Source organism: Mastomys coucha, unplaced genomic scaffold (genome assembly GCF_008632895.1).
Source record: "Mastomys coucha isolate ucsf_1 unplaced genomic scaffold, UCSF_Mcou_1 pScaffold22, whole genome shotgun sequence".
Classification (NCBI taxonomy): domain Eukaryota; kingdom Metazoa; phylum Chordata; class Mammalia; order Rodentia; family Muridae; genus Mastomys; species Mastomys coucha.
In genome coordinates this window covers 131,512,459-131,524,958 of record NW_022196905.1, presented here as the reverse complement: position 1 = coordinate 131,524,958, position 12,500 = coordinate 131,512,459, and the positions used below count along the sequence as shown (strand labels likewise).

Here is a 12,500-nt window from a genome sequence, read left to right as displayed (position 1 = left end):
CATGGGACCCTGACTCAAAAATGAAAAGTCAGGAGACTGGGGAGGGAGGTAAGGAGACAGTCAGTGGGACTGGGAAGAAGATGACCTACTGGCCGAGATGGGGAGCGCCTCACATCCCAGGTCATGAAATTGAGGTGACATTCCAGGCTGGGAGAGAAAGACAAAGAACTTACACTCTCCAAAACCCCACAGTGGGCCAAGCTGATAGGCCAGAGTTCAAGACAGAGGGTGGCAAGGAATGAGAGGTGTTTTAGGTTCCTTGAACTTGGATGCAGGGCTCTGGACAAGTGGCAGTTGAACTGTGGGAAATTCTGACCCAAGTTGATGGAAAAGGAAGGGCTTCTTTATTGAGTCTGTAAGGTGGGGAGGAGAGCTGGGTGTGGTGGTGCAAACCTACAATCCTAGCACTAGGGGTGAGGGAGGCAGGAGGATTGAACACTTGAGGTTAGCCTAGGCTAATCATCAAAAGACTGTCTCTAGAAGAAATAAGCCAGATGTGGTGGTGAACTCCTGGAAACCTGGTACTTAGAAGGTGGAGGCACAGAATAATGAGCTTAAGGTCATCCTTGGTTTCTTAAGGGAGTTCGAGGCTAGCCTGGCTTACATTAGCCCCTATCTTAAAATAAAAAATTAAAAAGAAAGAAAGAAAGGAAGGAAAGAAGAAAGAAAGACACAACATAATCATAGTCTTAATGATAATTTGAATAATGACAAAGGCAACATTCTTTGCTTTCTCCAAACTAATCCCAAGGAGACAGAACTCTCCAGACGTGGGGCCAATGGTGACCTCTCCAGACCTGGGGCCCATGGTGAACTCTCTAGACCTGGGGCCGATGGTGACCTCTCCTGATTTGGGGCCTATGGTGCACGCTTCGAGGGAGGATTGTGAGTTGGAACCAGACCTTCTCAGGCCTCCTTTCCCTCCTCACAATCTGCTCTAACCATGAACTCCAGTCCTAGTAGAGGGCTCATAGTCAGGGTACAGCCATCACATAAACATGGGATACATAGGCAAAGGGCAGCCCCTGAACAGCCAAGGGTGGAGGGAACAGTGGGAAAACTCAGCCTAACTCCACCTGAAAGATTCCTGTTCAAATTAACTATGACAAGCCCTGGATATGATGACATGGGCTTGCCAACCCAGCACTGGGGAGGCCAAAGCAGGATCCCAAGTTCCTGGTTAGCCTGGGTTACATAGTAACAAGATCTTGTCTCAAAATAACAAAACAGTAGGCTGGGTATTGTGCACACCTGTAATCCCAACTCTCAGGAGGCTGAGGCAGGAGGATGTCGAGTTCAAGACCACCTGGGGCTACATGAGAGCATGAGGTGGGAGTGCTGGGAGATAACTCCGTAGGTGGCATCCTTGCTGCACAAGCTCGAGGACTTGAGTCCCATCCCTAGCATCCATGTAAAGAGCTTGCCGTGGGAGCGCATGCTGCAGTTCTGACGCGGAGAGGCAGGCACAGGAGGATCTCCAGGGTCCCTTGGCCAGCCAGTTAAATCTGTGAACCCTGTCTCAAAACATAAAGTGGACAGAGACTGAGGAAGACATCTGATGTTGGCCTCTGGCCTCTACATGCATGCACATCTGCACACACACACACACACACACACACACACACACACACACACACACACGCTCACGCGTGCATCCACACAAGCACATGCATGCACATGCACACCAAGATAACAGTGATAATAGCCACAGCTAACACATGCTGCCAGGACAAAGCCTGTCTGGCTGAATCAGCCTGGACCTCAGTTTGTGCTCCCCAACTTTGCCATCTACTCTCTCTGCTCGCCAGCTCCACATCCCCCCCCCCAATTCTGTGTCTTCCCATCTCTGCTCTGGATCTTAGCAGCGGCCTTCTCTATACTTAGTGACCCTGCCGACCCCCACCTCCCAGTGTGGCTTTGTGACCTGACCCTTGCCCTCTACCCTTTCTGAGGCCTCACAGAGACTCTTTCTTCCCAGCCATTCTCTCCAAGTGTGACTTTGAAGACAATTCCAGACCTCTCTGTGACTGGTCTCAAATGTCTGCAGATGATGGGGACTGGGTTCGGACTACTGGGCCCTCCCTGACTGGCACTTCTGGCCCCCCCGGGGGGTACCCCAATGGAGGTAAGGAGTCTGAGGGAAGCCTAAAGTTTGGTGGAGGACAATGGAGAGGGGATAAAGTTGGGGGGGGCGTGCTGGAAGCAGAGCTGAGCAGGGGCTGAATGGGACGGCTCCTGGGGACAGCAAAGTCTTAACCCTTTCCACTCTGTTTCCCCACAGAAGGGTATTACCTGCACATGGATCCCAAGACCTTCCCTCGGGGCGGAGTGGCCCGCCTCATTAGCCCTGTCATATGGGAGCAAGGCCCACTTTGCGTTCATTTTGCCTTCCACATGTTTGGGCTGTCATGGGGCGCCCAGCTCAGACTGCTGCTGCTCAGGGGCCGGAGGCACCACCTGCCCTATGTGCTCTGGAAACACATGAACACCCAGAGTCTCTCTTGGATGCCCACCACTGTCACTGTGCCAGCAGATCATGATATACCAAGCTGGGTGAGGTCAAGAGCAGACCTACAGGTCTGATGGGGAAGGGGCTTAGGACGGTAGGCTGAGGCAAAAGGGGGAACCCAGAGGGCCATCATGGAGTTTTCTTGCATCAAGCTTGGTGACCTGAGATCACTCTCCAGGACCCATGTGGTAGAAGGCTAGAACTAACTCCCAAAATGTGTCCTCTGACTCATGTTTGTGTTATGTGTTATACATGAATGTAATTTTTAAAAAGAGGAGACCTAGATCCCTAGCCATCTGAGTTGAGGATGGAAAGCAGCAGCCACAGAGAAGAGGCCCAGTCGTGTGGTTCACAGGGTCAGGGTCTCTTTGTCCCTGATTCTGCAGCTGATGTTTGAAGGCATGAGGGGAAATACTGCCTACCTGGACATCTCTCTGGATGGCCTCTCTATCCAGCGGGGTACCTGCAATCGGAGTGAGTTCTTGTCCCTCTTATGTGCCTCTCCCTCTCCAGACCCGCCTCCCCCACCCCCTGGCAAACTTTCCAAAATAGGGGTGAGACAGCTCAGCAAATGGGACCCTGGTTTCTCATGAACCAAAGCTTCTGGTTTCTTGGTGCTACTTCACCCCCACACCTCTGGCTCCTTGAAGAAGTCACTATGTAAGAGGTCTCCTCTCAACATGGAGTTGTGGGGATATCTGGCCCACAGTGACTGACCAGGACCCATGGCCACAGGCTGGCTTATCTTAGCCTGTGTGTATCCATAAACCTTTGGTGGGCTGGGAGATGTGTCTTAGTGAGTAAAGCACTTGGTTAGCATGCACAACTCTCTTGTGATGGCCTACACCTTTAATCCCAGCATTCTGGAGGTAGAGGCAGGAGGATCCTAAATTCAAGATTATCCTAGTCTACACAGCAAGCTTGAGGAGGCAAGCCTGGGCTGCATTCCATGCTGTCTCTAAAACAAAAGAAGTCTTTGGTTCCAGGAACATCTGACCGTTAAGTCATTGGAGGGGTTACCCCATGCTAGTACTCTCAGATATGCAGACCGTTCTTTTATCCTGACTGGAAAGGAAAAATCCAGCGCCATGAAAAGAACTTAGACTCACTGAAATGGGCTAGGTGCTCCACAAACATAATTTAATTGACAACTTAACACAGAGACAATTCCCAGTTTACAGACCAGAAGTCTCAGACTGGGTAGGCTATATAATTTGAACCAAGAGCAGAATTCTTTTTATTTATTTATTTATTTTATGTGTATTTGTACACTGTAGCTGTACAGATGGCCATGAGCCATCATGTGTGTAGCTGCTGTTGAACTCAGGACCTCTGCCAGCCCCGCTTGCTCTCGCCCCATTTGCTCTGGTGTAACTGTAGCTGTCTTCAGACACACCAGAAGAGGGCCTCGGATCTCATTATGGGTGGTTGTGAGCCACCATGTGCTTGCTGGGATCCGAACTCAGGACCTTCGGAAGAGCAGTCAGTGCTCTTACCCGCTGAGCCATCTCGCCAGCCCCAAGAGCAGAAAATTCTTGAGCAGTAGGATATAGGTTGGCCTCAAAGCTTGCTAATATGCACTATACAGCCTTGAGAGTGGGCCTCAGAGTTCTGACCCCAGGCTGACGCATTTTTTCCTAAGCTTCCTCTTATGACAGAAAGCTCACAGCCCCTTCCTTTTGATATTGAGGTTTAACCAGGGCTTTGTATATATTGGGGAAATGCTCTACCACTGACCCACACCTCCAGATTCTCACTGGAAAATTCTGGACAAGGGCTCTACCACTAAACCACGACTCTAGTTTTTCACTGGTAGGTTTCAGGAGAATGCTTTACTGCTGAATGCTGTCCTAAGTCCCATATTGGAGGATTTTAGATAAGGGCTCTATGGCTACACTGTACTTTCAGCCTTCTGATAGGGGGATTCTAGGCAGGTGCTCTACCACTGAGCCACGCCCCCAGCCTTTCACTGGGGATTCTAGGCAGGTGCTCTACCACTGAGCCACGCCCCCAGCCCCTCACTGGAGGATTCTAGGCAGGTGCTCTACCACTGAGCCACGCCCCCAGCCCCCTCACTGGGGTATTCTAGGTAGGTGCTTTACCACTGAGCCACGCCCCCAGCTCCATCTCTTCTTTTCTGTCCTCTCAGTCTGCATGTCCCAGATGTGCACCTTTGATACTCTAAATGATCTCTGTGGCTGGAGCTGGATCCCAACTGCCACTGGGGCTAAGTGGACCCAGAAGAAGGGATCGACAGGGAAGCCGGGTGTGGGGCCTGCTGAAGACTTCTCAAACCCTGGTAGTGAGTATTGTATTTATATCCCTAGAATCTCTGGGCTCCAGTGTATCTCCTACAATAGCATCCCTAGGTCAGGCCAGAAACCCAGCAGCCTCAAGCTTCCTTCAGCTCGAGATCATGGCGAGAAGCATGACCTCAAGCTCCCTCTACTGCCAAAATGGCTGCCAAGCAGACCCAGCACCACTTGCTTCTCACAACCTTTCCTTGGCATCATTCATTCATTCTTCATCTGATATTTACCGAATAGCCACCCTGAACAATATCCCAGAAAGTTAAGAATTGGTGTGTAAAACCTACAAGGAGCCAGGTATGGTGGCACAAGCCTGTAACCCCAGCACTTGAGAGGCTAAGGCAAGAGGATGTGAGGTTCAATAACTACTTAGGCTACACAGTGATTTCAAGTGCAGCCTGGGCTAGATTCTGTTTCAGAAACAAATGAAAAATAAGGGCTGGAGATGTAGGTCAGAGGTAAAGTTCTTGTGTACCATGCATATGGCCCTGGGTTCCATTTTCAGCTCATGGAAGGAGCAACAAATGAGGAAAGGGGCAAGCAGAGAGGGAGGCGTGGTGTGGCATGCCCGGAAGATCGTGAGTTCAGGCCAACCCGGACTAGTCAGCAAGATCCTAACTTAATGCCACTTGGGGTTCCTGCTAAGAGCCACTGTTTGGAACAGCTAGGGCAGATGAGAAAGAAGTACTGAGGAAGATTTGCTGTCAGTTAAGCCAAACAATGTTCCTTTCTATTCATTCCACTCATGGTGATCCCCTCCCCCTCATCTCCCTGTACTCCTACCTTTCTCTTGCTGTTTCAGCCATCCATGCCTGCCTTGTCTCTCCTTAATGGTGCCCACGTCTTCCTTGTCACCACATAGTTCTTGCATCTTGTAAGTTTTAGAGGTCAAACACCAAGTGATGTTTGATTTCCGTTCCCAGTTTACTTGTTAGGATCACTCACCTTCCTCTTCCGGGAGGGCCTACCTTCTAGAAAGTTCTTCAGCAACCCCTTCCCTTTCGTTTGAAACCATTGACTCATTCTCTTGGCTTCTTGGTCTCAGCTCGAGGTTTGCAGGAACCCGAAGGTGGTTGGGCATGAGTACGCATGCGTGTGCTCTTCCCTGCCCCCCCCCCCCCCCCCCCCCCCCGCTGCAAATCAGTACTCCCTTTCATTGGTTACTAGTTACATCACTAAGCGAAGCTCAGATTAATTGGCTGTCTGGTTTAATAGCGAAGGGAAGGCTGGGTGGGAGCTGCCTACTTCTCAGGGTCAGACTGGATGTCTGTCATCAACTTGAGTGACTTGTTCAACTGTATCCCTGTCGGGTGGCGAAGGAGGGCAGCACGGAAAAAAAGGGGCTGTAACTATTAGACCTGAGGAGGGAGCACCCAGGGGACAAGATTGGAATGGCTGCATTTACTATAGCAACACCAGTCCAAGCACTCTGCAAGTGGTGATGTGGGGTAACCCACTGACCTGTGTCTCATCCTAAGTGGCTGTTGGAGCCCCCCACGGCCAGGTCTCTATCTTCACCCAGGTCCCTACATCTTCACCATCCCAGCCATTCACTTCGCTGGCCCTTTCTTTCACAGATGGCTACTACATGCTCCTGGACTCTATGAATGCAAGGCCGGGACAGAAAGCTGTTCTTCTGAGTCCCCTGAGCCACTCCAGTGGCTGTCTGACCCTGTCTTTCTACTACATAATGCGTGGCCAGGAACAAGAAGAAGGCCTTTTCGTCTATGCTACATTTTTGGGTTAGAAGACTCTACTGATCATGGGGGTCACCTAGGAGGGTTGGCTTGACAGAAAACTGTGAGGGAATATCTCCTCAGGGTCTAGGGAAACCCAGTGTGCTTGTGAGATTGTTTCATGTGTTAGAAATAGGAAGTACATTGGACTCTAGAAAAATAGAGGCACTACCAGCCACGGTGGATGGTACCTGGAATTAGAACACTTGGAAGGTTTGGGCAGAAAGATTAAGAAGTTCAAGGCTACTCTCTGCTACAAAGTGAGTTTGAAACCAGCTTAGCCTACAGGAGACTGTCTAAAAATCAATAACAAACAAAAACAAACCAGCCAGGGAGATACTCAGGAAAGTGCTTGCCACACAAGTTTAAGGACCTGACTACTACCCCCAACACCCAAGTAGAAAGCTAAGCAGAGCAACACTTGCTTGCAATCCTAGCACTGGGGAGGCACAGGTAAGTGGCTGGGTCTGTAGGGCTCCCTGGCCAGCTAGCATATGACATGTTTCAAAAACCAAGGGGAATAGCTCCTAGGAATGACACTTGAGGTTGACTTCTGGCCTTCATGCACATGTGTGTGCATATCTGCCTAAAGATCTGCACACACATACACTTCCAGGAATGCACATGTATTCATGTGCTCTTGTACACATACATACAAAGCGGGAGGAGAGAGAGACAGAGACAGAGGGAGGAGGGGAGGAAGGAGGAAGGGAGGGAGAGGGAGAGGGAGTGAGAGAGAGACTTGTGACTGGGAGAAGTTCGCTTGCGTCTGGATGAGAATCGCTTTAGTGCTCCCCATGCAATTTGTACTCCACCCTCAAATCCCCACAAACTTCCTTCTCTTCTGTTTTCTCCATCATAGGCAACATCCGGAAACACACTCTCTTCTCAGGACACCCTGGACCTGACTGGCAGGCTGTGTCTGTCAATTACACAGGACAGGGACAGATGCAGGTACAGAGGAGCAAGGTCCTCATTAGGAGTCCCTGTGTATGGTAGCTTCCCTCCCTCAGTGTGAGCTGAGGGCCTGGGCCTCAGGAGCAGGAGCTGGGTCCTCCCTGTGTATGGTAGCTTCCCTCCCTCAGTGTGAGCTGAGGGCCTGGGCCTCAGGAGCAAGAGCTGGGTCCTCCCTGTATATGGTGGCTTCCCTCCCTCAGTGTGAGCTGAAGGCCTGGGCCTCAGGAGCAAGAGCTGGGTCCTCCCTGTGTATGGTAGCTTCCCTCCCTCAGTGTGAGCTGAGGGCCTGGGCCTCAGGAGCAGGAGCTGGGTCCTCCCTGTGTATGGTAGCTTCCCTCCCTCAGTGTGAGCTGAAGGCCTGGGCCTCAGGAGCAGGAGCTGGATCTTTGAATGGAAATGCCAGAGAAGAAGTGTTTCAAAAACACTTAGTTTCTTTTTCTGCTCAGATGACAAAATAATCGAAGAAAAGCAACTTAAGGGAGGAAGGACTTAGTCTGGGTGACAGTTCAAGGGTAAAGTCCACCCCAGTGAGGAATTCATGAGAGCAGGAGCTTGAAGAAGCTGGTCACATCCTGCCCACAGTCAGGAAGCAGAGAACAATAAAGGATTCTTGCTATTCAACTCCTTTCCTCAACCAATACAGTGCAGGGTCCCAGCCAGGGAATGATGCCCCGCCCACAGTGGGAGGGTCTTCCCTCCCAATTAACAAAATCTAGATAATCCTCCCCCACCTAGGTTACCCTTCTTAGGCATGACCAGAGGCCTATCTGCCAGGTGACTTTAGATGTATCAAGTTGATGATTAACACTAGCCTTCATGCCGTGGTGGTGCATGCCTTTAATCCCAGCACTTGGGAGGCAGAGGCAGGCGGACTTCTGAGTTCGAGGCCAGCCTGGTCTACAGAGTGAGTTCCTTCTAGGACAGTCAGAGCTATACAGAGAAATCCTGTCTCAAAAAAAACCAAACCAAACCAAACCAAAACCAAAACAAACAAACAAACAAACAAAAAACCCACTAGCCTTCATAAGAAGGCTGGAGGATTGGTGGGGAGGGGCGGGGTGTGGAGTGAGGATTGGCCTGCCTGCTCACTCCAGCTTCCTTTCCATTTCTTTTCAGTTCATGGTGGTAGGTGTCTTTGGAAATAACCCAGAGCCAGCAATAGCTGTGGATTCCATCAGCATTGGTCCCTGTGGGGGTGAGAACAGAGCCTTGGGAAGCCCTGATGAATTAGGAGTTGGAGTGACTGGGGGTGGGGCAGGGCTGAGTGTCTCAGACTTACCTCCTCTAATCTGCTAGAGAGCTTTCCCCAGTGCGACTTTGAAGACAGAGCTCATCCTTTCTGTGACTGGAACCAGGTGTATGGAGACATCGGACACTGGAGCTGGGGAAGTAAAAGTGTACCCACCCCCATCTCAGGGTCCCAAAGAGAGTTCCCATATGGAGGTGAGGAGATGGAGGACCTCCTTGAGGTCATGAGTCATAGCACCTGTATCCAGTCAGGGACTTGATGGTGTCATTGCTAGCGGATGATGTGTTTACAGATGAGAAGTCAAGAGCCAGGCTATGCTTAGGTCAGTCAGAGCAGTGGGATCATTGCAACCCAGTGGAAAATCCAAGCTTTGCCATATGGGTACAGTTTAATGGTAGAACATTTGCTTAGAATCCCCCAGGGAGGGGCTGGAGTGTGTGTGTGTGTGTGTGTGTGTGTGTACAATAGAGCACATGCTTAGCGTGTGTAACTCTGTAGGTTCTGTCTCTAGCTCTGGGGATGAGATGGAGAAGAGCAATCAAGGCCTTGCTCTGAGCCCAAGATTTCAAAATCCATAGTCTTTCAGCTGCCTGTCATGCCAATAGAATCTGGACGGTAGATTGGGTTTCCTGCATCTTTTGGCCTTCTTCAGTGAAGATTACTAAGTAGGCAGGTTGTAGCAATGCATACTTGTAGTGTGCAGGCTAAGGCAGGAACACTGTAAGTTCTAGGCCAGCTTGAGCGATATAACTCAGAAACTAAAGAAAACAGCTGGGCATGATGGTGCACACCTTTAATCCCAGCACCTTGGAGGTAGAGGCAGGAGGATCTCTGTGAGTTCAGCCTGGTCTACAAAGTAAGTTTCAGAACAGCCAGAGCTACACAGAAAAACCCTGTCTTGAAAAACAAAACAAAACAAAAACAAATTTAAAAAAAAAATAAGGGACTGGAGAGATGGCTCAGCGGTTAAGAGCACTGGCTGCTCTTCCAGAGGACCTGAGTTCAATTCCCAGAAACCACATGGTGGCTCACAACCGTCTGTAATGGGATCTGATGCCCTCTTCTGGTGTGTCTGAAGACATGACAGTGTATCCATATACTTAAATTAAATAAAATCTTAAACAAAACAAAACAAAACAAGCGAAGAAAAATACTACCATGCATATTTGGCTGTATGTTCACTTGGAAAGCAGACATGGCTGCAGCAAGCATCTAGACTTGTCTTGCATACACGTTTGGGTTTGGGGGGTCTTACTGTTCCCTCCTTTTACCCAGGGAAGCATTACATTTTCTTCGATTCAGTCAAGTTATCCCAGGAGGGGCAGTCTGCCAGATTGGTGAGTCCACCGTTCTGTGCCCCTGGGGACATCTGTGTGGAGTTTGCTTACCATATGTATGGCCTTGGGAAAGGTACCACACTCAAGCTCCTGCTGGGGAGTCCAGCGGGGAGTTCTCCAATTCTTTTGTGGAACCGCATGGGGTCTCAGAGTTCTGGCTGGATGAACAGCTCCGTCACCATCCCTAAAGGACACCAGCAGCCCATGCAGGTGAGACATGGAGAATGCGCTTTGTTTGTATTTGCATGAGGAGTCATAAGGAGGTCCAGGGTAGATGATGAGTGGGGAGGTAGAGAGGTGACAAGTTATTTTTCTTGAGTGCAGTGACAGGATCTTGACCTGCAGCTTTGAGGGATTACAGCCCATCACAGCGGGCAAGGCATGGCTTACGTGTCATGAGCTTGCTGGGTGGCTCACTGTCTTAGTTAGGGTTTGGGTTTCCATTGCTATGAAGAGACACCATGACCAAAGCAACTCTTATAAAGGACAATTACCTGGGACTGGCTTATAGGTTCTGAGGTTCAGTCCATTATCATCAAGGCGGGAAGCATGGCAGTGTCCAGGTAGGCATGGTGCTGGAGAAGGAGCTGAGAGTTCTACATCTTGTTCCAAAGGCAAACAGGAACAGACTGTCTTCCAAGAAGCTAGGAGGAAGATCTCAAAACCCACCCCTAAAGTGATACACCTACTCCAACAAGGCCACACCTACTCCAACAAGGCCACACCTCTTAATAGTGCCCCTCACTCCCTGGGCCAAATATATTCAAACCACCACACTCACAAAGACCACAAAGCAAGGAACAGTACTAAAAGTAGGGTCAGGCTATTCCCATCAAATGCCTGACTCTTAGTGGCCTGTATCCTGAAGGTTCTACAGCTTCCAAAACAGTGCTGTCAGACATGTGGGTGAGGACATGCATGGCAGAGTCTCTGTGTTCCCAGGGATTTATTCTTTCTCTTCCCTCCTTGACCTCCATTGCCTTCAGCTGTTTATTGAGGCCACCCGGGGCACCAGCAGTGCCTTTGTTGTTGCTCTGAACTTCATCTTGATCAGTCATGGACCATGTCGGGGTAAGAATAAAATTTAAGGACTTAGCTTCTCTGCTACTCAGTATGAGGAATAGAAGCCCATCCATTCCTCACATCGGCCAGGTGAGGGCTCTCTTGCTGAGTCTCACTCGCAGCCCCTCACCAGAGGATTCTAGGCAAGTACCCTATTACTGAACTACAGCCCCAGCCCCTCACAGGGGGATTCTAGGAAAGTCCTGTACCACTGAACGATATTCCCCGGCTTACTTTATTTTCACTGTAAGACAGGCGCTCACAATGTAGCCCAGTAGTCCTCAAACTTGTGATCCTCTTTCTTAACTAAGTACTGGTGGCTATAATGACAGGTGGGTACACCATACCCAGCTGCGACAGTGTCTTTGATGGCATGAGTTTCTGTGGCAAGACTCAGAACCCTTCTCTAGTAATGCTGAAGTCAGGCCTTATCTCCTATTCAGTTTTGTGATTCCTGTACCTGGCAGTGTCAGATGTGTATTGGGAATGCTGCCTGTTGAATAAGTGAGTGAAGGTTGGAGATTGGAAGCAGAAATAGAGATGACCAAGTAGCCCTCCCCCCTGAGTTTACCCACTCCTATTTAGATGCGGGTGAAAGGAAGGTGGTAGAATTTGAATAAATTACAGGATTTTGTTTTTCTTTGCAGTATTGCTGCAGACAGAGATTCCTTCCAGTCCTCTGCTTCCACCTACTGGCCCTTCCGAACCTACTGTTCCTATGATTCCCATGGAAGAGGCCACAATCCCCACAGAAACAGCCACTATCTCCATAGAAGTGAACAACGTCTCTCCTGAAGAGACCAGTGTCCCCTCTGAGGAGACCATCCCTACAGAAGTTACCACTGCATCTCCTGAAGAGATCATTCTCCCCACAGACGTGACCACTTCCCCCATAGAAATAACTACTGTTCTCCATGAAGAGACCCCTGTCCCTACAGAATTAACAGCAGCCCACATGGAAGCGACCAATGCCTCTCTTGAAGAGACCAGTGTCCCCCCTGAGGAGACCACTCTCCCTACAGAAGTGACCACTGTCCTTCCTGAAGAGACCACTCTCCCTCCTGAAGAGACCACTCTCCCTCCTGAAGAGACCACCATCCCTACAGAAGTGACCACTGTCCCTCCTGAGGAGACCACTGTCCCTACAGAAGTGACCACTGTCCCTCCTGAAGTGACCACTGTCCCTCCTGAAGAGACCACTCTCCCTACAGAAGTGACCACTGTCCCTCCTGAGGAGACCACTGTCCCTCCTGAAGTGACCACTGTCCCTCCTGAAGTGACCACTGTCCCTCCTGAGGAGACCACCATCCCTACAGAAGTGACCACTGTCCCTCCTGAAGT

At 50.0% G+C, this 12,500-nt stretch overlaps 1 protein-coding gene across 9 annotated transcripts in view; it reads left to right on the top strand.

Moving 5' to 3' along the window:
- Positions 1-12,500, top strand: part of Zan (zonadhesin) — a 100,246-nt gene that overhangs the window by 993 nt on the left and 86,753 nt on the right. For 8 of the 9 annotated variants that reach the window (XR_004109638.1, XM_031338346.1, XM_031338351.1 and 5 more), the window contains exons 3-14: positions 752-885; positions 1,979-2,125; positions 2,282-2,553; positions 2,896-2,983; positions 4,659-4,811; positions 6,396-6,560; positions 7,417-7,508; positions 8,628-8,706; positions 8,808-8,954; positions 10,036-10,307; positions 11,084-11,168; positions 11,807-12,498. Coding sequence is in view for 8 of the 9 variants with exons in the window: in XM_031338346.1 (XP_031194206.1) it covers positions 752-885; positions 1,979-2,125; positions 2,282-2,553; positions 2,896-2,983; positions 4,659-4,811; positions 6,396-6,560; positions 7,417-7,508; positions 8,628-8,706; positions 8,808-8,954; positions 10,036-10,307; positions 11,084-11,168; positions 11,807-12,498 (2,326 nt within the window). In the remaining variant the exon portion in view is untranslated. The remainder of the gene's footprint in view (positions 1-751; positions 886-1,978; positions 2,126-2,281; positions 2,554-2,895; positions 2,984-4,658; positions 4,812-6,395; positions 6,561-7,416; positions 7,509-8,627; positions 8,707-8,807; positions 8,955-10,035; positions 10,308-11,083; positions 11,169-11,806; positions 12,499-12,500) is intronic. The other variant, XM_031338349.1, reaches the window with a different exon arrangement.